At 37.1% G+C, this 26862-nt stretch overlaps 1 protein-coding gene and 1 non-coding gene across 3 annotated transcripts; one reads left to right on the top strand and one right to left on the bottom strand.

Moving 5' to 3' along the window:
- Positions 1-549: 549 nt before the first annotated feature.
- On the bottom strand, positions 550-621 carry trnah-gug (transfer RNA histidin (anticodon GUG)). Its single transcript has one exon. It is a non-coding gene; the product is annotated as a tRNA-His (tRNA).
- Positions 622-1727: 1106 nt separating this feature from the next.
- On the top strand, positions 1728-26862 carry LOC127617987 (insulin-degrading enzyme-like). Of its 2 annotated transcripts, none has more exons than XM_052090191.1 (25): positions 1728-1895; positions 3326-3510; positions 6820-7027; positions 7982-8151; positions 8739-8861; positions 9222-9334; positions 9429-9591; positions 10783-10875; positions 11005-11096; positions 11383-11463; positions 12551-12654; positions 14036-14138; positions 14744-14866; positions 15060-15142; positions 16101-16245; positions 17814-17924; positions 18060-18180; positions 18980-19071; positions 19598-19709; positions 20003-20170; positions 20580-20852; positions 20966-21027; positions 23178-23250; positions 23333-23400; positions 23631-26862. In XM_052090191.1, exons 1-25 carry the CDS (start codon positions 1861-1863, stop codon positions 23724-23726), a joined length of 2997 nt encoding a protein of 998 aa, XP_051946151.1. In that variant the 5' UTR covers positions 1728-1860; the 3' UTR covers positions 23727-26862. The 2 variants fall into 2 exon arrangements, with proteins under 2 accessions (XP_051946151.1, XP_051946150.1); XM_052090190.1 differs by lacking the exon at positions 16101-16245 and adding an exon at positions 15620-15764 and having other exon boundaries at positions 23631-26854.

Raw genomic sequence — 26862 nt, 5'->3', positions numbered from 1 at the left:
CATTTATTAGTAAAGTACATTTCCTTATTTATTTAAAAAAAAAAAATATTAATAGTGGTTAAGTAAAATAAAATGACATCGAAATACCAGCAGGTGAGTATAAATGGTATGCTCGTTAAGCCTGAACTCAGACTTAGCCTGACAGTTAGCCTGCCCCGGACCAGGTTAATTTGCCAGCATAATTTGCCGGGGTAACTGAGTTTGAACTTTTTTAAGTTTGATTTATGAAACCGAATCTACCAAAAATAAGCCTGACTAACCGAAATAAGCCTGGCTTATACTCTAATCTTGGTTTATGGAACAGTCCGCAGGCCGCCCAGGAGCGTTCCAAATATGGCCGCCGAGTGAACTTGCCTTGAAAAATTTGGTGAATATAGTTGTGGAATATTAGTATTGATACCAATGATCTATATGTGATTGATACTCAAATACAACAGAATAAATCCAACTCTCTACTTTCTTTTCTGTCATGGCTACTTCGGATTGAATCTTTTACCGTCACGATTTAGACTAATCAAAACATAACGTAACATTTTAATGTATAAAAAGTGCCGTGACCCGGATTCGAACCGGGGTTGCTGCGGCCACAACGCAGAGTACTAACCACTATACGATCACGGCGAGCCAACGACAAAGCGCCTCAGTCGCAGTGAAATGTAGTAGTACTAAACTTGTGCATGGCAATGTGAAATAGCTTAAAGATACACAAATATTACATTTCAGATAAAAAAAAATTGACGTCATACCTTTGATATACAGTACAAATACAAACGAAAAATACAATAAATAAAAGGCATCTCAAACAGATGTCAAATATGACGAAACAGCCTTCCTTGTTTATCGAGACTATAGTATAGACTAGGTAACTGGTTAAGATAACCCCACTTAGTCTGATGTAAATAATATTTTCAGACTAACAAATACAAACAAGTAATGTAGATGTTTCTTTTTGAGATGTCATATTGACAACACTGAATTAAAACTGTTGAAATATTAAGGACTAAATAAATCAAACTGAGACATTTCATGTTTTTATTTATTGGATTATTTAATTGTTTTCTCATTTTTTTTTATTACGCATAAGCGTTTTAGACACTTAAAAACCCTAAAATGTTCAAAATGTTTTTTAAATTGCACTCAAAGTCAATTTGGGTGCATCATGCCCCCTCATAAACTGAAGCTGCATGATGACTCTGTATACATTAGTGTAGATTATGCTTTAAAACAATTGTTCATAAACAATGTTTATGACCATGTTATTTGTATACCCAATTACATTCGGTGTTGAGATAATCATGAAAAGGATGAATCGGTGATTAGACCAGTAAGAGATGATGTCCAAACTTTTTAAAATTATTTGTATGTAGTTGGCATTTGACATAATATTGTCCATTATAACAACAACAGAAAGAACAAGCTAAAGCATGAACAAACGCAAGAAAAAAAGAAAGAAAGGAAAAAGAATGAAAGAAAAATAAGGTTCTCTTTAAATAGTCGTGTTCTGGTTCTCCCCTAAGCGTGAATGTAGGTGCGGTCTGTTTCGTAACGTCAAACGTAGGCAAGACATGACTAAGCAATTTCAGCGATGTCAGAAAACTAAAACGTATTTAAAATATTTTACGAAAACAATTCATGTTCTATATGTTTATAGTTTACAAAAAGAAAATAGAACTTTGAAATATAAATGAATAAACAGCACATAAAAGCTGTTCCTGTCATGCTCTGAAATTGATTGGTTGTGTCTGCAGAAATAATGGCGTCCTCGTTCTGACGTCTTAATAAGAGTTTTGTTGTTTAGCAATGAATTATGCTAAAATGTGTTAGCCGGTGGGCCTTTACAGCGAGATATCTTCGGATGTTATGATATTATCCACAGTTTTTCCTCGAAGTATTAGGTAAGTATCAACTATATACTTACGGAGTGTATTATTTTACTTTGTTCACTGGGCTCATGTGCTACTCATGTGTTAGCCTCAGTGCGGACGCTCGCGACACCGCGTTTCATCACATTTTCTCATATTTTCATGTTTTAACATGTAAAATTATTTAAACTCAGTAATATTTCACTATTTTGGTATAACTCAACAGTAAGTCAATGTACTGATAAAAGTCAATGCAGACCACTGAAGCCGACTGTTTCAACCCGATCTAAACTTAAACCAAAGTACTTAACTTACTCTTAATATAAGGACTAGATTTACACGTAACTTGGTATTAGTCTTACACTGAAACTGTTACTGGACCACATTTACACGTAAGTAAACTAATGGAGTAAACGTATATTTTAAGCACTCCACCACCCCAAAGGACTAAAATTCTTCTTCTTCTTCTTTTTTTTTTTTTTTTTAAATAAAGGATTGACTTCACAGCTCTCATGTTGTTCTTTTATGTAGCGTATTTGCCCTTAATATGTGTCTTTATGGCACTATATTTTTTTTACCAAATCATGTACAGTATATGCAGATAAAATGTATAGCTTAGAAGTTTTGAAGGAAACTACGTGAATAAGAAACATGAATACACTGTATATGGTAATCTTGGCATAATACACCTTTATGTATCTATAGTGTTGTCTATTTTTGATAAGATGTATTATTTTGATACTTGGGGTTAGTGAGCCATTTAAAGGCATAGTTCACTCAAAAAGAAAATTCTCTCATTATCTACTCTCCCTCATGCCATCCCAGATGTGTATGACTTTCTATCTTTGGCAGAACACAAATGACAATTTTTACAAGAAAATCTCTTTTTGTCCATACAATGCAAGTGCATGGTGACCAAAACTTTGAAGTTCCAAGAAGCACGTAAAGGCAGCATAAAAGTAATCCATATGACTCCAGTGGTTAAATCCATGTCTTCAGAAGCTATATTATACGTGTGGTTTAAAAAACAGATACATAAGCAGATGTAGGCTATAAAAAGATAATTTATGTCATCTTTCACTTCTTTTGTTTTTTGGCAATTTGACTTAACAATTTTCTTTTTCTCACCCACACCTATCATATCTCTTCTGAAGACATGGATTAAACCATTGTAGGCATATAGATTAATTTTATAATGCCTTTCTGTGCTTTTTTGACCTTCTGAATTCTGGTCAACATTCATTTGCATTGTATGGACCTACAGAGCTGAGATATTCATCGAAAATCTTTCATTGTGTTGAGAAAGTCATACATCTGGGATGGCATGAAGGTGAGTAAATGATGAGATAATTTTGGGGTGAACTATCCCTTTAGGAGTGAAGTTTTTTTTTAGTTTTTTTAGAAAATGGACCAACCTCTTGTCTTAAATCAAAGCTCATAAATGAATGTCTTTGTTTGTCCAGAGGTGTCTCGACTCTGTCTGTCAGAATGAGTGATCCAGCAGTGATGAGGGTGGTGAGCACTATCATTCGCTCTCCAGAGGACAAAAGGGAGTATCAAGGACTTGAGTTTACAAATGGCCTGAAAGCCGTATTGATCAGTGACCCCACCACTGACAAATCATCAGCCGCACTGGATGTCCACATAGGTAAATGTACATTTTTTTTATTATTTGCTCCATGTAGTTTATTGGTTCCCTTACATATCAGCTTATCATGTCAGTAAGTGCACTTATGGCTTTCTATTCCTATGTATTTTAGTACCAGCCATTTATTACTGACCTCAAGGACATGTCAAGTCTTCATTATTGGCCATCATTAACTACATTTAACACAGTTGAATGATTTTGCTCAATATGTCTGTCTCTGTAAATTTCCCCCATTCTTCCTCCTGTCCACAAAAAGCATTTATTTTAGTAACCTTGGTGTCTAACCTTGTCCTGGTTTTATGACCTTTAAACTGCAAAGAGACACTCAAAAAGCCCATGAGAGTTTTGAATAATTTAGTTTCTGGACAGGCTGTTCTGTAAAAGCTGGTTACACATGCTGGTACACAAGTTGAATCTTTTCAGGGGGAAAAACAAGAAGAAACTTGTACAACCAAGCAGTTCATTTGAGTTGGGCTAGTTTGCCGCCTACTATGTCAACACAGACCTTTGGGTGGAGTTACCAGATGTTAGGAAGTACTAACAACTAAATCACTTTTTAGACCACTGTATGTAAAGAATGATACTAAACATGACATTGTCTACTTTGTCTTTGTTAATGTTTAACGCGGCTAAGGATATTGGAGAGCTGACGTGGTTGTGTTTATTACTTGCTCATCACACTTTTAAAGAAGTTTTTAATTAATAAGTCCAAGTACACCACTACTGAACGATTGAGGTCATGTTTTCTCCTCTTTCTTAGACTTGTTTAAATTGCACATAATTCTGATTTAAGTGAATAATTCATCCAAAAATGAAAATTTCTCCTGTGGAATACAAAGAAGATGTTACGGCACAGCACACTTCATCCGAAATCAAAGAATGAATGGATGTGACATAATTTGGAACACAATCTCACAAAAACAAAGGTGTTTTTGAGTTTGTTTCTGTGGTTCATAACAGCTCACCAACAGGGACTTTAAGGAAAACGACTTGTATGCTGCTCAACACCTTTTTACTGCCATTGATTGACCGACATCAGGAGGTGTGACATGTAGCTCCTCCTATTTTGAGGCCGACAGCAACATGAACACATCTGCATGCAGAGTTATTAGCAAGCTGGTGCAAATTTAACCTCATCTGTCTGATCTTTTGCGTGGACACATTTTCCAAGAAAATGTCATGCCTTTTTTTTTTTTTTTGTAAGTCTACAAAAGGAATCAAATCTACTCAAATTGCATGTCTTCTGAACAAATATGATAGGTGTGAGTGAGAAACCGATCAATATTTATGGCATTTTTGTACTATACATTTTCAATTTCACATTCTTTTGTTTTCGGCAATTCACATTCTTCATGTATATCGCCACATATTGGGCCAGGAGGAGAATTTATAGTAAAAAAGGCCTTAAATATTGATCTGTGATTCTCACACCCATCATATTTCTTCATAAGAAGAGTTGTTTGGTTTACTTTTGTGCTGTCTTTGTGTGCTTTTTGGACCAAAAAAGCTCTGACTGCCATTCACTTGCATTTTTGGACCTACAGAGCTGAAACATTCTTGGTCTAAAAATCATAATTTGTGCCCTGCAGAAGAAAGTCATACACATCTGGTATGGCATGAGGGTTTGTAAATGATGAGAATTAAAATTTTCGGATGAACTATAACTTTAACATTCTTTTATACACTTTTGCAATAGTATCAGTGTCATCATAAATTACAATAACAGAGTGTGATTGGCACATATTCTGGCCACGTATAGTGTATTAGCGTCATGAATACAAAAGGTAAACATGAATTACACATTATCTACTGCATGTATATTGCTTTCATCATCAAGTAGTTATAACCCTGTAACATGACACACACCCAGAGCGGCCTCGTGCGTCTCTCTCTCTCTTGCGTCCCCGGATCCTCCTTTTTCCCCTCTCCCGCTGATTGGGCACTCAGCACCGGGCTTGCATCCTCTTAGCCCAGCCACGCCTTCCTTGTCACAAACCACCTTTTTAATGATCTCGTGTGAATTCTCATAGAATGAGGCATGAAGTCATTGATAACACATTTTTATGTTATATTAATTTTACATTTTTATGTAGTCTTGAGGTTCCTCTGTACCACTAAAAGCACTCCCCCAGTGACATGGTCAGTGTCTGAATGTTCTCAAACAGTACCTTGTGTCTCTTTTGGCTCTGTCAACATTCACATTCATTACATGGAAAAAAGATCAAAGGAAAGTGAACGGTGACTGAGACTGTCATTCTATTTAAAATTATCTTTTGTTTTCCACTTTAAGTAAACCATACTGGTTTAGAACAAGGGGTGAGTTGATAACCATTTTCATTTTAGGGTGAACTATATACCTTTTTTTTTTTTTAAAGAATGATGATTTGTTAAGCTTGATGCCAAGAGTTGCTGTAAGTGTGGGAAGAGAGGATGGAAAACAGGATATTTTGCCTCCACTCATATCCATCATGAGGTCTGCTGTGGTGCTGAACTCGTGAGGTTCATAACACTGCATAAGCACCTGAATTGAACCAAATACAGTGGTCAAATGCATTCATTTATGATTCACTACATAGTGAAAGCCACATAGTTCATTGTGTGGGGATAGAAATAAGAATTAAGAGTTAATTATTTAAATTTGGACATAGATATAGGCTAGCCATAGACACTACTGCATATTCATGTATGACGTAATTTGCATGTCTCTCGCAAAAAAACAATTATGAAAACATTACATCTAATCTGATTTGACTTTGGACTGACAATTATTTTCAAAACAATAATATATTTAATTAAATATACATTTTAAATAAAAGATGTAAAAAAAAACCAGCGGAATCACTCCTAAGCATTGAAATGAATTTGTGTAAAAATGGAACCATTTACAGAAATTGTTTCTGCTCTGGTTGACGAGCTTTGTGTCTGATTTGAAAACAATACATTTTCATGCCTTTCTGTTTTGAGTGGGATGCCAAAGCATACTTTAATATTTTATTCAATATTTTACATATTTGGATGTTTGCTTTCTGAACAAAGCCCACAGGGTTGGAAATGCTGACTAGTATATTATGATGCACCCGGCATTAGGTGTTCTAATTCCTTTTGATACTGTAGCTTACCTTGCTGACCTTTGTGTATCAGGATTTGAATAAGTATGAGGCACTTTAAAAAGCCTGAACCTGCTGTCATAAAGTGAATAGATTTGACCTTGAGTGTATGTTTGTAAAGTGCTTAAGATTCTGTATTGTTGTGGCAAAACCTAGAAGCAAACTTAAGTTTTCTTGATCCTCTCTTCTTGCTGTCCTGCAGGTTCTTTGTCAGATCCTGAAAACATTGCAGGACTAGCCCATTTCTGTGAGCACATGCTGTTTCTGGGCACAGAAAAATACCCCAAAGAGAACGAGTACAGCCAGTTTTTGAGCGAGCATGCAGGCAGCTCCAATGCCTTCACCAGCGGAGAACACACCAATTACTACTTTGATGTATCCCATGAGCATCTGCAAGGGGCATTGGACAGGTAAATTAATTTAAAAAAGCAGCTCGAAATGAGGAATTGTTGAATTATTAAAGTGTCATCTGGAATGCTGGCCTGTTTTAAATGCCCATGTGAGCCCTGTGTTTGAACTTATGAAATGGTGAAAAGGCTTTGGACCTTCAGGTGTCACGCTGTCTGTCAGTGTGGAGTTACACGTCCAGGAGGAATCATGTTGCTCTGTTTTGGGATGTACACTGGAGAGTTCCCTTATAGCCCAGCTGTCAGTGTGACCCAGAACACCACATGCTCATTGAAACATTTGAATGATTCATGATTATTCTCATTCAACTTGGTCTTGACTATGTATCTTGAAAAAGTTCACCCATGAAATGACAATTCTGTCTTTAGCACACCCTCATTAGCAACCCATATGCTGTCATTTTTTCCAGTGGAGTACAAAAGCAGATATGAGGAATTTGGACCCTTCTCTCTTTTTTTTTATGCATTAAACAGTTCATATTGACCACGACTTGGTGTCCATTCCAAATTCATATTAGCGCACCACGTTCATTATGACGCATCTAAAGGCTTATTTTGTTTATTTATTAAATTGAGCACAAAGTCAGATGAGATCTGAACCAATTTACATTTCTCACCGCACCTGACAAAAACTCATATTTTATTAAATATTCTCATCATATTTAAATTTTGTTGGTAATTTGGTATCATCTGAGAGATATTCCACATGTGTCAGCATGCAAAGTTTTAGAGGAAAAAACCTAGGCATCATCCTAGATAAACCTCTGATGGTACATTCCCAATGTGGAAAAAGTTAGAAGACGTGCTCATTGCGACAGTCATTGATGCTTTCTTAAGCAGCCATTTCAGAGCAAATAATTATAGGGATATATTGTATGTCAAAAGGCAAAACATTTTAAGATACATTTTATGGCTGTATCACCAAGACCTAATGGTGTTTTACTGTCTCCTCCCCAGGTTTTCCCAGTTTTTCCTCTGTCCTCTGTTTGATGAGAGTTGTAAGGACAGAGAGGTGAATGCAGTAGACTCGGAACATGAGAAGAACCTCATGAATGATGCTTGGAGACTGTTTCAGCTGGAGAAAGCCACTGGGAACCCCAAACACCCCTTTAGCAAATTTGGCACTGGTATGGAAATGCTACTCACCTGATCTCTTTATTAATATTATAACATCCTTTTTCTGGATTTTGGTCAAACAAATATAAATATATATTTGAAGAAAAGTTGGAAACATGCCACTTTCCCCAGAAAATGCTCTAAAAATTGTCTATACTTTATCCTTGGTGAAGCACAGTAGAAAGCTGGGGAGAATAATGTTAATCTGATTTAAGAAGATTTAGCTGTGCTCTGAATAGCCAGATGGTGGCGGCCTTGAGTTATGTATGGCTTGTTTGCTTTAGAAAAAACCTTCACGTTAGCCACTGTGCCATAAAATTATTTTTCAATCCTTGATTCTGTGATATAAAGAACAGTGTGGGGGATGGCTGATATAATAACTGAATATACCCCATATTTGTATATCACAGTACAAAGTGTAAGCATGTGTGTACATATTATTGCTTAAACTTAATTCGGATATTTGTTAAATAATGTTGGTGGGTTCCAATTGGTCAAAGAGGTGCCCTGTAATAAATGTCTGATGTTTTTTTTTTTTATTGGGTTATTTGTATTTTTGTTAAATTTTTCCCCTATTTTTTTATTTGTTTTGGTTTAGGTAATAAGTTAACACTTGAGACAAGGCCATCTCAACAGGGCATTGACATCCGTGAGGAGCTGCTTAAATTTCACTCCACCTACTACTCCTCCAACCTGATGTCACTGTGTGTGCTGGGCAGAGGTCAGTCACCATCCACAAATACAGAATCGTATTCTGGATAATAATTTCTTGTTCACTTTATTTCTTTCAAATTCTTTCCATTTTCAATGCTCTACAGTTACTACATTCACATCTGTGCTATATGTTAAAATATTCTGCAGTACTTCTTTTTAAATTAATTTTAACTAACCTCTTTTAGTCGTAGATGTTGCTGACAGTAAAGCTAATAATCTGTGAGCTCCACACAACACGCACTGTATTTCTACATTCAGGCTCAGTCTGATGCTAAATCTTTCATAAGAGCTTCTGGGAATTCAAAGATGATTAGATTTTGATTTGTTCATCCATGGTTTAACGTTGTGTCTCAAACACTTTTGCCAGAGACATTGGACCAGTTGACGTCTATGGTGGTAAAGCTTTTCAGAGAGGTGGAGAACAAGAGTGTTCCTCTTCCAGAATTCCCTACACACCCTTTTCAAGAGGAACATCTGAGGGTGAGATTTCATTCTTCTCTCTAACCCTACACCATTAAAGCCTTCTTATTGTCTCTAGTGTTTGACATCTCCCATTTTTCCATCTTCCTTGCAGCATTTTTACAAAGTTGTGCCTATCAAGGACATTAGAAACCTGTATGTGACCTTCCCCATCCCAGACCTGCAAAAGTACTACAAGTCAAACCCTGGACATTATTTGGGCCATCTGATCGGACATGAAGGGCCAGGGAGTCTTCTGTCCGAGCTCAAAGCTAAAGGTGACCGTATCCATCACAATCACTCAGTTTCAAGTTTCAGTATAAACATTTCGGCACTCAACTCATCCCTTTCTGTTTTCATAAGATTTTTAAAATTGATAATTCTTTAACCCTTCTAAGTCGACTGACGATCCAGAGCGTCAAAGTGCGCACCTCTGACATATCTATTAATAACTTCGGAATGGATCAAGGTATTAACTTACTTTTTTTTTTGTTGTTTTTTATGAAAAAGCTGACATTCGTCTGCATAGACTGTGTTGACTTCCGCGAATGATAAGCCTTCCAGTATTTTAGTGCAAATCTATAGCATTATTATTATAGATTTTACCGCAAAACAAAGACATTGTACTTTATTTTATCTAATGATATAAAACGCTGTTGGTGTGTGTAAACCAATCAAAGACCTGTGTGTGTGTGTGTGAACCAATCACAGAGCTGTGTGTGTGTGTGTGTGTGTGTACCAATCACAGACCAAAGCAAAGAATGACATGGTCAGATGTCATTGGAGTAAAAGGGGGAGGGGTGTGAAATTCCTTTCAGCCAAGTGTGGCAGAGAATGACTGATGAAAAGCACATCAATCAGTGGTGCAACAGTTCCATCTTGTGGTGTTTTTGGATATTACTCCATTTATACAGCTTCTTATTTCATTCACATGAACGGTTTTTTCCCTATTATATTTTCTTATGTTTTTCAACCAAAAAAACTTATGGTGACTATAGTCACAGAAATGTAAATAGTTGTTTTGTTTCTTTATATTTTTTCACCCAATTTCTTTTGAAGTTGTTCTAAAGCCTTTGAGGAATAAATATTTGTTGTAAAATTCATTATTAATTTATGTTTAATATTTTTTATATAATAAAAACAACAAAATTGAATATCCGCTTTTTGTATTTTTTGGTGATATATCACATCAGAACATGTAAAATTTCTCAAGAAGTGTATTTACAATGCATCCACATTGTAGATGAGAATCTATAGAATCCAGAAATATGACTCTTTCACTCTGCTATGAAAATTGACCATTCCAGAAGCCAAAATATCAAAATAATGCCAGGCGGACTTAAGACCCCTTAGACCTTGGAGGGTTAAAGGATTAAATTTGACCAGACTCACAACTGCACATTTGTGGTTGGAGGTTATTATTACTTGGATAACAGTTTCATTCATGGATGATCTCTATCTCTCCTCAGGATGGGTGAACACACTTGTTGGAGGCCAGAAAGAAGGAGCCAGAGGATTCATGTTCTTCATTATTAATGTGGACTTGACAGAAGAGGGACTCTGTAAGCATCGTGTGTGTGTGTGTGTGTGTGTGTGTGTGTGTGTGTGTGTGTGTGTGTGTGTGTGTGTGTGGTGCTGGTGCTGGTTAGTGTGTTTTTGGTGGTTTGAGCTGTTTTTCCTCTGTCCTCTAGTGCATGTCGAGGATATCATCTTTCATATGTTCCAGTACATTCAGAAGTTGCGGACAGAGGGTCCTCAGGAGTGGGTCTTTCAGGAGTGCAAAGTATGAATATGTTTATATACTTTAGATTACTTAAACTGGGAAATTACTTAATAGGAAAATTACTGCATGTATTTGACCTTGTTTTAGTCAACGGATTTCCACAGTCATGGAAAAACCTGGAAATGTCAGGGAATTGTTTTCCATGTCTGGAAAAGTATTTTAAATTCATATCAACATACTCTTTTCTTGTTATTGGCTAAATATTGCTCTTGGGTAGAGTAAAACTTGCTCTCAAGTCAACACAATACTGGCTTGTTAATGTGTATTTATTTTAATTTTTTTGCAGGATTTGAATAAAGTGGCTTTCAGATTTAAAGATAAGGAACGTCCACGTGGATACACATCTAAAGTGGCTGGACTACTGCATGTAGGTGTCTTGAAAAGTTGTCACCATGGTTACACTTGCTAGTTTCATCACCTGTTGTCATCAGGGTGTTGCTCTGTGTTTTGTCAGGCGGTCATAGCCAATTGAAAAACTAGAATACTTCTTGCGTCATTATTTTTTAAAATGGAATATGGAGCGGTATGCAAGCAATAATCGTATCAAACTTTACTGTCTAACATAGTGGTCACACGACCGCACTAGCCATTTTCCACTGTTGGGCCAAATGAAGGCATGGTAGTGCGTTCCAAGGCCATTTGCGTTCCCACTGTCACTTCCGGGGCTTATTCCGGGCCAATTGCGTTTGGCCCGCCGATTATCCTTGGGCCAAAGAATGCCAACTTGGGATTGAGGCGCGGTCAATGTCAAAGGTGGAGTTTATCGAGACAATCGTGCTGCATTTCATTGAAGTCGGATGTGGGATATTCCTACTTGAATTCTCGAACTCTGACCATTAAGGAATTCCATTGCCAGATGCTTGGAAAATTGCATTTAAACAACCAAAACGGCAACACTCCGGTTAGCATTACAGGGCTTGGACTGTTACATAGCAACCCAACTGATAAACAATGCTGCTACGCTAGAGAGTTTAATTTACTGTTTTGTACACCAGTCTCTGTAAACGTTAAACAATCTTTAACATCTTGTAATGTAGGAACTTTGACTTATTGATTGATTTTATTTAATAAAAGTGAATGTTTATCACTAACTTTGTAAATCTCTGGGTGACGACATACTTGTGTGACGTTATGCACCTGTGTCTCAGCAAAACTAATTGCACATTTTGGCAAATGTAGTAACTAATTTAGGTATTCCATGCATGCAGAAAAAAGCATACCATGCACAGTATTCATACTGCAAAAGAAAACTAGTATGGTATTTCAAACTACATAATCGTAGAGAATATACCCTCATCATTATGTAATCATATTGCTAACATAACAACAGAGATGAGCACTGGAGGAGCAAACATGTCAGCTTTAAAGACTATGATAACGTGATATTCATTATGAGCCAAACAAACACCCAGTTTTGTTGTATGAATGCTGACATTTTCCCCTCTGTGTGTCAGGATTATCCACTGGAGGAGGTACTAGCTGCAGAATACTTGCTGGAAGAATTCAGGCCAGATCTCATAGAGATGGTGCTTGATAAACTGAGACCAGAGAATGTCCGGTAAGCACACACAGACATGCATTATTTGCAAGCTCTACATGCCAGGCAACGCCCTGCAACATCTAGAGTTTTTTTGGAAATTATTTCTAAGTATGTGAGCCTCTGAACATCCCTTTTCAAACATCATCATTTTCAAAAGTATGCTGTCCTGCAGAGCGTTGTCGAGTTCGGTTTTGTTGGAGGAAAATGCCGTTCTAATGTCTGTGAGAAACAAAACCAAAAAATCTATGTATTTTCAAAGGCAAGCATATTAATGTGAATGTGGCCCAAGCCACATTCACATTAATAGCTAAGAGAATGTACAGTATATGGTATCGTTTAAACTGTCAGTTTGATCCTGCTATGACGTGGGGACTTTCAGCAGGTCTTTGTCAACACCTGATGAAAATAGTGCTGTGGATCAACTCCTATGACCTAAAAGATGTTTTGTTTCCCCTCAGGATGAGATTAGTTTAACAGACTTTCGGTAATTGGCCACGTTCTTCAAAGAGCCACAGAAGGAGCTTCATATTTGATCCTTTGCAAAGCAAATATCAGTGCTTTTCATGTATCGCTGCTCGGGGCCAAACTTGCCACAGATTGGTTACAGCCTTTATATCTGGTTTAGAAGTGTGCTTTGAGGCTGGATGTTCTTACTGTGTGTGTTGGAAGAATCCCACCTCAACTTCTCACAAATGTGAAGAAGCCTTTGAAATTCAACTTCCTTTCCAGCTTTCAGAGAGCCTCTCTGTTTGAACTGTATCTCGAACCTTGCCCTTCCTGCTTGCATATTACCTGTTTTCATCGGGAAGGATGAATAAAAATATACTAGAATTAAGCTTTTAGGATTTCTCTGTATTGTTATTGATGTTGAGTGATAATTCAAGTCTCAGCTAGTTAAAGGAATGAACAAACTTATATCTTGGTGTTACAAAACCATCTGGATCTCTATGATAAAGACTTTGATTTCAGCTTGCTGCTTGTCACCTTTCAGATTATTTCTAAAAACAAAGCCGAATGCGCACTTGTGCTCCGATATCCCATTTACTTAAGTGATTGAAACAAAAGTTTTATATTTCAAATGATTTGATTCCATTAACATCACAAACGTTAGGTAAATGTGCTGTAGTGAGGTTTTGTTGTATTTTTTTGTTGTGGCCCACAAGTTTCCTTAAGTATTACTCCGAAAAAATTGTGTGCACCTTTTAATCACAGTTAAATGATTGATGCAATTACCATGATTCACCAATTTACCAAGCAAGAGATCAAAATTGCACTGTTCATTTTCCCAGAGAGGGTTGGTGAGAAATGGACAGTGTCATGTTGTGTCTGGTGCAGTGATCTATAACAATTCCTTGGTTAATTATTATTATTGATTTTTTTTCTCTCTTCCCCCTCTTAGGGTTGCTGTTGTCTCCAAATCGTTTGATGGACAGACGGACAGGACTGAAGAGTGGTACGGCACACAGTACAAGCAGGAAGCCATTTCTGATGAGGTCATTAAGGTGAGACACATTGATTGTTTTTTGTTTTTAGTTAATATTCTGTTTTATAGGTTGCCTCTGTGTCAAAATACTGGAGATCTTTTCTGATTAAAAATGGCATAAGAAAGGGTATAATAAATTATTTAATCAAGAACTTGGGGTAGTGGTTTTAACTATTAAAAATATGTTGATTTTAAACCCTGCAATAGGCAATGTGTTTACTATCTGCATTTTGTCCTTGAGCAATGGGAACTATATTTAAGTGATTTCAATAAACATGTCAGCTTGATGACACATTTTTTAAAATCCATATTGAGTCCCTTAACCACTACTCTACAGCCATTTTAATTAGCTAACTTAAAACTAAATCACATATTTAAATTTATTACATTTTACATTTAATCACAGCATGTTTTCCCCTCCAATACTCATTACCGTTATGCTGAAAATATCATTCTTATTCCTATATTTGAGGAAATACATGAGAATTTGTGTTACATTTTGTCTTTAAGTATACCGAGATGCATATTTGTACCATTATACCATGAAGTATTTTTATCATTATTTTTACAGTACTTTTTATCTCTGGTTACTCTGTGTGTTATAAGAAGAATTGTCTGTTTCAGAAATGGCAAAATGCAGACCTAAATGGAAAGTTCAAGCTGCCAATGAAGAATGAATTCATCCCAACCAACTTTGAAATATACCCCCTAGAGAAGGATTCCCCTTCTGCCCCCACTTTAATCAAGGTGCATTTTTGTTTATTGTTCCATCATCATTTCTCTGTTTTAGTTGCATGTACTTTCATAAATGTTGTTTTTTGATCAATTGCAAAAGTTTGAAATTCACAGACATGTGAGTGTTGTCCGTAGTTCACCTGCTGCCTGTATGTTTTGTAGAATCCCTCATTCGACAGTTCACACTTTATCTGTCTTTTCTTAGGATACAGCAATGAGTAAAATTTGGTTCAAACAGGACGACAAGTTTTTCCTGCCAAAGGCTTGTTTAAACTTTGAGTTCTTCAGGTAGGTTCACGAAACATCACCTGTAATGTCACCAAGTTGTAGCTCATATCTGTTTAAAACTGCTAGTCTTAAAAAACCGTATGCACTAGTTTTCCAGTCATTGTCCTGCTAAAGAAATGTCCTTGACTGAAAATTTAATTTCATATTTATATCCCATATTTAAGGAGTTTCTTTGCTGTTCTGCAACCAGATAGAAGTTAAAATCCATAATTCTTTACCCAATTGAAGTCACACGTTACTTTTTAATTAACATTGTAACGGTGTTGCTTTTATTTAAAGATAAATCTATTCAAATTAATTGTAAAATTACCTCTCCATTCACTGTAACGGTCATGCTGTCCTACGCAGTACACTTGTGGTTTTTTTCTGGTTAGACTTGAGCAAAGTCTTGCATTTCACTGTTGGAAATATTTGAGAAATACGAGAAACTCAACCACCTAAAGTTAACGGGCTTCATCACTTCCGTTTTCTTTACAGCCCGTTTGCCTATGTGGACCCGTTGCATTGTAACATGGCATATTTGTACCTTGAGCTGCTTAAGGACTCCCTGAACGAGTATGCATATGCAGCTGAGCTAGCTGGCCTCAACTATGACCTCCAAAATACCGTCTATGGAATGTATGTAAGTATGCATACCCAACATGCTCCTCCAGTGAGGAAAAATTATGCATCCAAGCAAATGGCCTTCAGTGATTGCTGTCCTTTTAGTAATCCTAAAATGAAGCTGTTTTTGTGCTTCTACAAAGCAAACTCCCTTCTCATCATTTTAATTGTTTAGCTTGTTGAGAATGTAGAAGTAGAATAGCGCCGGAGCTGAGGCTGCATATCCATACTCTGTCTGTGGTTCTTTTGGCAATCCCTTTCCATTTGTCATGTCAGTTAACCTTCCTTATAAGCATCACTCCATTTGTCTGTCTCTCTCCCCATCCCTTTTTTTTTTTTTCTTCCATCCTGGTAGTCGCTACCTATATGCAGACCCGCTGCACTGCAACATGACTTACCTGTTTCTCAAGTTGTTGAAGGATGATTTGAGAGAGTATACATATGCAGCCAGCCTGGCAGGGTTGGTCTATGACATAGACTTTGGAATGAACGCCCTCCTTGTAAGTATGGTGTTTAGCCCCTCCCCCTATTGAGGAGAGGGGCACGGCATTGGGAGAAGGGTGGAGCTTTGGAGTGCTCAGGGTTGCTTGTCTATTAAATTCTGCTGCTTTCTGCTGGGTGGTGTGGTGTGAAGCCTTCTAAATGTCCCTTATCATAATTGTGGTATTTAGTCACTAGACCATGGGCATTGGTCTTGTTTTACAGATACACATCCAAAAGAAGAAAACAAACATGGTCAATCAAGAGAGACAATGAATGCGTGATATGTGCATTTTCCTTTATTCATGAAGGATGGTTCATAGTTAGACCGGAACTGTGAAAATCTGCAGTTTACCCGCTTGTCATTTTCTTTTTTTCTTTGCTGTTTTATTAGTTCCCCCTAAAATTATCATTCTATTATTTACTTACTTGTATCATTATAGACCCATGATTGTTATTTCTTCAGTGGTATTATTTTGCAGAATGGCTAAGCTGCTCTTTTCCTTACAACTTGAATGGGAACTGATTCATTTAGGAAATGTGTACTAGATTGGCATAAGTCTCCTAATGCCATTTAAATATATTTGTGCAAAGAAAAAAGAAAATGGAGGGGGGAATGGAGACAAGTTACAGAGGTTTTTGCACTTGAAGAATGAACAAAGTGACGTTGACAAGTTTGCAGGTTAGTGAATGAAACCAGTGTAATTGCGCAAACTGAACAGTTGGAAATGACGAAGTTTATTATGCGATTTCTCTGTAGGTAGCCTTGAATAGGCTTCATTCAAGCTGTGAAACCACAAAAAGATGAACTTGTAACTGAAAATGTATTGTGTAGGCTGTATAAAAGAAATATACACAATGTATCTTTTAGCCATGGCTAAAGTGAAGTGTCACTTGATAATGATTTAGGTTGAATTTAATAAGACTGTGAGTAGTGCTCCTTGGCACTGTAGATTTTGAGCAGCCTCCACAGGCGCTGCCGATAGATGCCGAGCTTGCATTCATAGAAGACAATTGTTTAGAATGCGTGCATCGTCCGGCAGACGTATCCGGTGTGCGGCCCCCTCTACTCTGCATATGTTTTAAACTTCCATCCAGTGTAGTCCTTATATTTACTGCAGTTCCTGAAGGAGGATTCCATTAGTCTGATAAAAGCAGGCGTTCGCAGGGCCTTAGCTGACTGAAGTTTGGATGATGTGGCAAAGATGGTCTGCTGGCAACCTCAACTGCTGTGTGAATTACATATGCATCACAATCTACCATACATGCACACACACACACACACACACTGTCAGAATTAACTGCATTGATGTTCTTAACTTTTTTTACAGTTATCTTGTTTTTTTAATTGTCCTTTGTTCTGCAGCAACTCATGATTTGGTATTTTTGTGTTGTATGTCTCTAAGGATGGCCTCTCTGAATAAATGGCATTTAGAATAGATGTAGAATAATGATTTTTCACATTTGATCACAAGTCAAATGTAGAGTTATGGAGTGAATGACAATTCAGTTTAGAGTCTGATCAGAATTTAAGCTTTTTTTTTATCCTTCATTTTCATTAATATATACTGCTATTTGTGTGTGTCAGCTGTCAGTGAAGGGTTATAACGACAAGCAACACATCTTGCTGAAGAAGATCATTGAGAAGATGGCCATGTTTGAGATTGACGAGAAGCGCTTTGATATAATTAAAGAAGCGGTGAGACACACTTTTTCACTTCTCTGGGCCTGGTCTTCAGACATCTGAATACAGATCAAACTTACCAGAAGAAAATCTTCCCTTAAGCTCTGTAATATTTCACCTTAGTGAAACTGTTGTGTGTGTGATTTGCAGTATATGAGGTCTCTGAATAACTTCCGTGCTGAGCAGCCCCACCAGCATGCTATGTATTACCTGCGGCTGCTCATGACTGAGGTAGCCTGGACCAAAGACGAACTCCGAGATGCTCTAGATGGTGAGAGACACTTAAGAAATGTTCTTAATCTACAATCGTTAGCTTTAATGAATGAAAATCGATTAATCAATATCAACAGTAATAATAAACTGTGACGTACAGCTTGAAACAAAAAAAGAAACTGATATTTTTCTTTAATCAAACCAGTATTTAGGCAAAGTTTGATTTGACTGACCAACCATTCTAATGGAAACTCGAAAACATCAACTTTGCATCGGGAACAAATTACTTTCTGTAAAAGGAAATGTGAAGACATGAAACGGCCACCAAAGTCTGTGCAAGCAGCCTTCTGTTTAAATATAATTTGAATAAATGTGCTTAAATCATGAGTATTGATAGTTTTCTCTGAATATATTTTCAATTTAGTGAATTGTTTTAGATCACGTGATATGAGCACGCAGCGATCGTCTGTGTTCTGTAACTTGTTTCCGGTCCTTGAATAATGTATAACTTGCGAGTAAGCGCAGCCGGTGGACTTTCTGGTGCTCTCCTAGGGTAAGATGGTGCCCCCCTAGGGAGTTGGTGCCCTACGCAAACTGCACATTCTGCTTATAGGGAGCGGCGGTACTGGATGCACGTCTGTTTTGTTTTTTTATTCCGTATATGCAGCGCAAAAGCGGCAGTGCACCCTCTAAAGGGGGATTACTGTATAGGCATTCTTTTCTCAATCTACTGGCAATATTACTGAACGCATTTGTATTGAAACTGATTAATCCATGATCAAAAAGCTTAATCGATCAAATTATTAATGACAAATAATCATCGATTATTCATTAACATCCCTAGTTGTGTTTTTCAGATGTCACGTTGCCTCGTCTCAAGGCGTTCATACCGCAACTGCTGTCACGGTTGCATATCGAAGCTCTGCTGCATGGTAACATCACCAAACAGGTTAGATTTTAAAAGTGTTTTTGGATGAAGAGAGAGAAATGGCCTGATGAACAGTCTTTGGTAGTTTTTGGTCTGGTTTACACACCCAGCCTTCTCTATACTGTAGGGGTTTGAATCTTTGGATTGAAAACATATCTATTTGATTCACCAATCATTGGCTTAATATTTTGGTTCAAAATGTTATTTATTTTTTTCTGTTTTGTTAAGGATTTGTTACTCTAAACAGCAATTACAATACAAGTTTCCGACATGCTTCGAAAATAAGGTAATGCTCTCCATTTTAAGTTACTTCTGGTGCAATAAAAAGTTAAAATATTTTGTTTGTTTTATTTTTCTATAAAAACAAATCTAAATACCTCAAATTATGCATCTTAGGCAAGAAAAAGAACAAACTATTTTAACTTTTTATTGCACCAGAAGTAACTTAAATGGAGCGCATTACCTTATTTTCGAACTTGTAGTTCAGCAAAAAGTGCACAGCAAACAGCATGTCTGTCTTTAATAATTGTCTGTCTCTTGTCTCCAGTCCGCTCTGGGCATGATGCAGATGTTGGAGGACACACTCATTGAGCATGCTTGTACTAAGCCCCTCCTACCGAGTCAGCTGATTCGATACAGAGAAGTACAGGTTCCTGATGGTAAATGCTTAAGCACGACCAACACACTTTCTCTCATTTCTGTTGAGCCTCTCTCCTGGATTTGATGGTATCCACACAGGTTCAGTCCATGCTTAAATGCAAGATGGCAGTAATGGCTGAGGGTTTGGGACTTAGCTTGCTTGTTCCCTACCATGTTTTGGTGTTTTACATAATAGCAGTTTTAAGCCTGAATTTATGATGTGAAAACTGAGGTCCATGATATTTGTGTTTTTGTTTGTGTGTATGTTTGTCATATTTCTTATGTTTTAAGTCCAGTTCTCTGTGGTTATCAGGTGGTTGGTATGTTTACCAGCAGAGGAACGAGGTTCATAATAACTGTGGAATTGAGATTTACTACCAGACGGACATTCAGAATACTCATGAGAACATGCTGCTGGAGCTTTTCTGTCAGATCATCTCTGAGCCCTGCTTCAACACGCTACGCACCAAAGAACAGCTAGGTAACTTAAAACACATACACACAGTCATTTTTGTTAATAACAATTCCTCTTTTCTGTCATACTCCAATATGTCTGCATGATATAGACATCTTGCAGTGGAAGTGGAGCATGCACAATTTGTAGTTTGATAATTCAGTTAAATTATGCAGCCTTAATATTTAATATTATTCTGTATTTTTACTGTATTTAGCTGCTCTGCAATGAAACAGGCTGAAAGACAGTCAAAAGGCAGATGATTAGTCTGTGATTTAGGTCATGTGATATGCTGTAACACCTCAATGCTCTCAAAAGAAGCTATGAATTGCTTATAGAGTTGTGTTTGACAAATTGATAATTAAAATAAATTTATCATTTATAAGATTGTATTTTGAATGCCTCAAGTGAATATGGGTTCTTTCTTACTGTCTAGGTTACATAGTGTTCAGTGGTCCCCGCAAGGCCAATGGAGTGCAGGGTCTACGTTTCATCATACAGTCTGAGAAAGCCCCGCACTACCTGGAGTCCCGCGTGGAGGCATTTCTCAAGACTATGGAGAAGAGTGTGGAGGAGATGGGAGAGGAAGCTTTTCAAAAACACATTCAGGCACTGGCCATCCGCCGCCTGGACAAACCCAAGAAACTGGCAGCGGAGTGTGCCAAGTACTGGGGAGAGATCATCTCCCAACAGTACAACTTTGACAGGGGTGAGAGACACTGTACATTTCAAAATAAATCCATTCATCTAAACAGTCATGTTAGAGTCAAGCTGAAGTTTTATTTATTTATTTTCTAATTTTGTCTTTTTTTTTTCTCATAGATAATATCGAGGTGGCTTACCTGAAGACACTGACGAAGGAGAACATTATGACGTTTTACCGGGTTAGTAAGGATCTGATCCCGTTATCATTCTCACTGTGTTTCTGCATTTCACATAACCAGTGAAGGACATATTTGGGTCATATTCGACCCCAATATGTATTTATGTATGTATGTATGTATGTGTATATATGCATACATATACACTGATTACCAAAAGTTTGGAATAATGTACAGATTTTACTGTTTCGGAAGGAAATTGGTACTTTAATTCACCAAAGTGGCATTCAATTGATCACAAAGTCAGGACATTACTGATGTAAAAAAAAAAAAAAAAAAAAAACCAGCACCATCACTATTTGAAAAACGTAAAACAAAATATATATATATATATATTTTTTTTATCCCCTTTTCTCCCAATTTGGAATGCCCACTTCCCAATACTTAATAGATCCTCGTGGTGGTGCGGTTATTCACCTCAATCTGGGTGGCAGAGGACAAGACTCAGTTGTCATTACTTCTGAGACGGTCAATCTGTGCATTTTATCACTTGGCTCGCTGTGCATGACACCGGAGATTCACAGCATGTGGAGGCTCATGCTACTCTCCGCGATCAACGCAAAACTTACCACGCACCCATTGAGAGCGAGAACCCCTAATCGCAGCCACAAGGATGTTACCCCTTGGTGACTACCCTCCCTAGCAACCGGGCCAATTTGGTTGCTTATGAGACCTGACCAGTGGTGGTAATCAGCGTTAATACTCGCTGAGCTACCCAGACCCAAAAAAAGTAATTTATGGTCTAGTCTAGAAAGGCCCCATTTCCAATCATGCTAAATTGCTTATTTGGTACTAGAAAGTCACTTGCCATTATATCAAACAGTGCTGAAAGCTATTTGGTTCGTTAAAGTAAGCTTAACGTTGCCTTTGTGTTTGTATTTGAGTTGCCACTGTATGCAATAGACTGGCATGTCTTAAGATCATTATTGGGTCAAAAATGGCAAAAAAAAAGAAACGGCTTTCTCTAGAAACTCGAGAGTCAATCGTTGTTTTGAGGAATGAAGGATATACATTCCTTGAAATTACCAAAAAAAAAACATAGATTTCATAGAAGTTGTACACTACGGTCTTCAAAGACAAAGGACAACTGGCTCTAACAAGGACATAAAGAGATGTGGAAGGCCAGATGTACAACTAAACAAGAGGATAAGTACATCAGAGTCTCTAGTTTGAGAAATAGACGCCTCACATATCCTCAGCTGACAGCTTCATTTAATTCTACCCGCTCAACACCAGTTTCATGTACAACAGTAAAGAGAAGATTCAGTGATGCAGGCCTTATGGGAAGAATTGCAAAGAAAAGCCACTTTTGAAACCCAAAACTAAACAAAAAGGTTTGAGTGGGCAAAGAAACACAGACATTGGACAACAGATCATTGGAAAAGAGTGTTATGGATCTTAACCCCTTTGAGCTTTTGTGGGATCAGCTAGACTGTAAGGTGAGAAGTGCCCGACAAGACAGTCACATCTATTGCAAGTGCTACAGGAAGTGTGGGGTGAAATGTCACCTGAGTATCTGGACAAACTGACAGCTGGAATGCCAAGGATCTTCAAAGCTGTCATTGCAGCACGTGGAGGATTTTTTGATGAGAACTCTTTGAAGTAGTTTAAGAAGTTCTAAAAAAAATTTCACATTTTAATTACGTTTCACGTTATTAAAGTCCTGACTAACATTGTGATCAGTTGAATGCCACTTTGGTGAATAAAAGAACCAATTTCTTTCCACAAGAGAAAAATCTGTACATTTATTCCAAACATTTGGCCACCAGTTATACATACATACATACATACATACATACATACACTCTATATATTAGGGTTGTAGATGGATAATTTTTAATCAAACCAATTACACGATTAATTTATCAAATTAATGGCATATAACAATTTTTACTAGGAGGGACAAGTCGAAATAAATTTTTGTGGTAATCAACATTATGCAACAAATGCTGTCGATAAACTTGTATTGAACCCAGAATATTCCTTAAAATTATATTTAATTTCTAAAGTGGTTATACATTAGAAACATCCTGATGATTAATTGGAGGGGGGTTGTAACTTAATTGTGATGAAAATAATGTCACAATGCAAGAATGTCCCTGAAATTGGCTGCTTTTTCTTTCTTTTTTTGGTTTCGTGTCTGTTCCCTTCAGGACCTGTTGGCCATCGATGCTCCCAGAAGACATAAGATGTCAGTGCATGTGTTGTCCAGAGAGATGGAGTCCTGTGAGTATAGGACACAATGAAATGCTTTGACTAAACTGACTGATGGGCAGATTAATATACTGGTGCTGTGTCTCTTCTGCAGGTCCTCTGGTGGGGGAGTTTCCTGCTCAAAATGATGTCAATCTGCCTCCTGCCCCCTCACTTCCTCAGGTACTGAACAGAAATGTATATGTATGTACAGTAATGGTCAACTGTTATGGGTTTTTCAAATAACAATGTTCCTATTTAGAGTGGTACAGTTTATGTAAAACAAGTAGATATTACTGTTTATAAATAAAAGGTATTTTAGACTATATTTACTCTTGCTCTCAAAATATTTGAAAACAGAAAATAAGCAATATCCAATTCACCCATTGATTTGCTGTGTTTTGTGTTTTCAGCCGGTGTTGGTAGAGAATATGACTAATTTCAAAAGGAGTTTACCGCTGTTCCCTCTCGCCAAACCTCATATCAACTTCATGGCTGCCAAGCTGTGATCAGCATCATGAGGTTACCAGGGAGGCCCAAATCTGGAGCCAGTAGCACGGTTATCTCTCTCTGTGTGTGTGTGTGTGTGTGTGTGTGTGTGTGTGTGTGTGTGTGTGTGTGTGTGTGTGTGTGTGTGTGTGTGTGTGTGTGTGTGTGTGTGTGTGTGTGTGTGTGTGTGTGTGTGTGTGTGTGTGTGTGTGTGTGCGCAAGCAGGCAGGGCAATGATAGTGCCGCTTGCAACATTTTAGTTGTGCTCCGTGTCGTACATCCAGATATCACACAGTCACCTGAAATCTCATAGATAACAGGAACATACAATGTGAGGACTTTTTTTAGTGGAGGGGTAAAAAAAATCGTGTTGCTTCTGTCAGGAAATTTGTTTCCCTATATAATACAGGACATACTTGCTGGCCATGAAGACACGCCTACATTCTGATTCTTCAGTTCCTAATAAGTTTAATATTTAATTTCATAAAGCTGTTTCATTTACTGCTGCTGAGCTAAACCATCAGTAGCTGGTGCAGTATATCAAGTGATGTTGTCTCCTGAAAAAATTCTGGCCTTAAAAAGATTTTAATCAGTGATCGGGTTTTCTGACACCTTTTTATAGAAAAGTTTAATTTAAAGGTGTTGCTTTTGAAGAGATGTTTTTAGGCTGTTATTTTCAGTGCATGTTGGCAGAGTTTTATCTTAAGGATAGTGTTGTAAATGTATCTGTGCAAGGTTGAAAGAATATCATAATAAACCATTTTTAATATCATTTTAATTTGTTTATTTATTAAGTTACTTTGTTTTTTCTTTTAGACTCCAAAAGATGATCTCTAAAACCCTGTTATTATTTGACCCAAACTCAATGTCATAATCAAAAAAGATATTAAATTAATTAAACACGGATTTGTGTAAATCGTATGTAAAACCCTTCTTGCATTATTTGTTGCATGAAGGCATGAATGGCAGAATAGTTGTATTAATGTTTTCCAGAAATGAATGCATTGAATGCTGCAATTTATAAGAGTAGTTTGACAAAACATTTCGCTAAATGCGTTGATTTTGTGACCATATACGTAAAATGGTTTTTCGGAAATTAATGTATTGAGTGCATCAATTCATGCACAAGTAGTTTTACGAACAATTTAGGTAAATTGCTGTGTTGAATGTGACTGTTGTGGTAAGAATGGTTTACGCACATTCATTCAGCTGTCGTTTCATAAGGCCCAGTATCTTTTTGGAGATATTTAATATGTGCTAATTCGATCCGACTTGCACTTGAATACCAATTTCCACTTTTACAAAATGTCCAGAAATTTGTAAAGAGAAATCGACTTATAGACTCAAGCTGGTACCTGACTCTGTCTATATCACAGTCTTGGGGCTGCACACTCGTGTTTGAAATCCCCTTTAAATTGTTGTTGTTATTATTATTATTATTAACAGATGTCTTGACTCCTCACAAGCAATTATGTCATTTACAGGGCATTTGACTAGTGTATGAAACTTTACTGGGCATTTTTCTGGACTATCTTTGGGCTTGGGCTTGGAAAAACAGATTAGTCTGTGCTCTGAATACCTTCATGTAAAGTATCTGCTCTTGCTGAAGGCTTTAATTTACCTGCACTAAAACAGGAACATCGTGATCGTGTGTAGTAGTTTAGTCTTGTAGTCCATTCTTGTCTTCATCTCTCAGGTCTCCGAAACTTTCAACAATTCTTGAGTTTCTACTGCTAAGATAAGAATTATTCTGGACTTACTCAGGCGTATCAAAGTGTAACAACTATAATGCTGCATTTTATTTTTGGACAAAAACATGACCCTGCCCATAAAAACTGTAGATAAACTTTAGACAACAGCCTCTTAAACAAGCTTGCTCTATAACTACTGGATTTACTCCGCCATCACAATGCATTAATTGTGTTTTGTTTTTAAAATAAAAGGAGTGGTTCACCACAAAATTAGGTTGTCATCATTTACTTACCCTTATATCATTCCAAACTCCTTACTTTTTTTTTCATGGAACAGAAGAAATATAGCAGAATCTCCTGTGTGGTCTTATCTGTATGGCAACACCAAAGTACCATAACAGTCATCCAGATGACTCTGTGTGATTTGTGTTAGTTATTTGTTTTCCGAAAATCTCTGTTGCTTTAAAATCTTAACGCAATTCAAATCTGGCCTGTCAAAAAACAAAACTCATTGCTTGTCTCATCATTGATATAAAACGGAAACGAGACTTTCAGCGCTTAATGACGACTGAAATGTTTAACTTTTAACAAAAAGCTGTCCTTTGGCTTCAGAAGACTTGAAATATACCACAGAAGTCGTATAGACTACTTTATGCTTTATAAGGCTAATTATTTGGAGCTTGAGAGCTCGTGGTCACTTTGCTTCCATTGAATGAAAAAGAGCAACTTGGATATTCTGCTGAACATTATTTTTTGGTATGAAATGAGTAACTGATGATAGAATTATTTTTATTTATTTTGGGGTGGTATAAACCATTCATTTTAAAACCCAAAAATCATTTGTGGAGCATTCATGAACCCTTAATCCCATTAACTGTTCTAGAATCTGCTCCGTTAAGTGACTATGAAACATGCTTGTGACCTTAAGTCACTTGTTGCTTGCTCATTCTGTGGTGAACATGTGATAGACTGGACATTAATGTAAAGAAATCTAGAGGACCAGTAATCCAGGATTTTGGATAAAAATAGTTTTAAATAAAACTTTAATGAGCTGAAGTCGTGAAGAAAAACGTCAGTTTAAATCTCTTTTGCTGAGTTGCATTCAGTTTAAGTGGTTTTAAAGTGCAGGAAACTTGGGAATGGTACTTTTGCACAGGTGTTGGGTGTATTTCTGGGAGTTTGTTTTATTTTAATTAAACCATTGTATGAAATCGTTTGTGTTGTCTGTTGTTTTTCTTCTAAGATTTGCACTCAATTAATTTTGGGGGAAATCTTGGACCTGTTAAACATTACAAAAGCATTTAAATAAGTGTTCTGAATTGAATACAACTTTAACACTAATTACATCATCTGTGACATGCAGACCATTGCCACAGGGGCAAAAGTAACAGTCATTATCTGTGTTAAGTACTGCAGTGCATCTCCTCCTAATGGACTTCACCAGATTTGCCAGTTCTTGCTGGGT

Source organism: Xyrauchen texanus, chromosome 24, assembly GCF_025860055.1.
Source record: "Xyrauchen texanus isolate HMW12.3.18 chromosome 24, RBS_HiC_50CHRs, whole genome shotgun sequence".
NCBI classification, from domain to species: Eukaryota; Metazoa; Chordata; class Actinopteri; order Cypriniformes; family Catostomidae; genus Xyrauchen; species Xyrauchen texanus.
The sequence above is the reverse complement of the archived record's forward strand: the minus strand, read 5'-3'. Positions and strand labels throughout refer to the sequence as shown.

Excerpts from the sequence above, each read along its gene's own strand:
- LOC127617987 (XM_052090191.1), top strand. The coding sequence starts at position 1,861 with ATGATATTATCCACAGTTTTTCCTCGAAGTATTAG. Across the intron at positions 12,655-14,035 it reads CTGAGACCAGAGAATGTCCG|GGTTGCTGTTGTCTCCAAAT; the intron begins GTAAGCACACAC and ends TCCCCCTCTTAG. Across the intron at positions 19,710-20,002 it reads AGAAGTACAGGTTCCTGATG|GTGGTTGGTATGTTTACCAG; the intron begins GTAAATGCTTAA and ends TGTGGTTATCAG.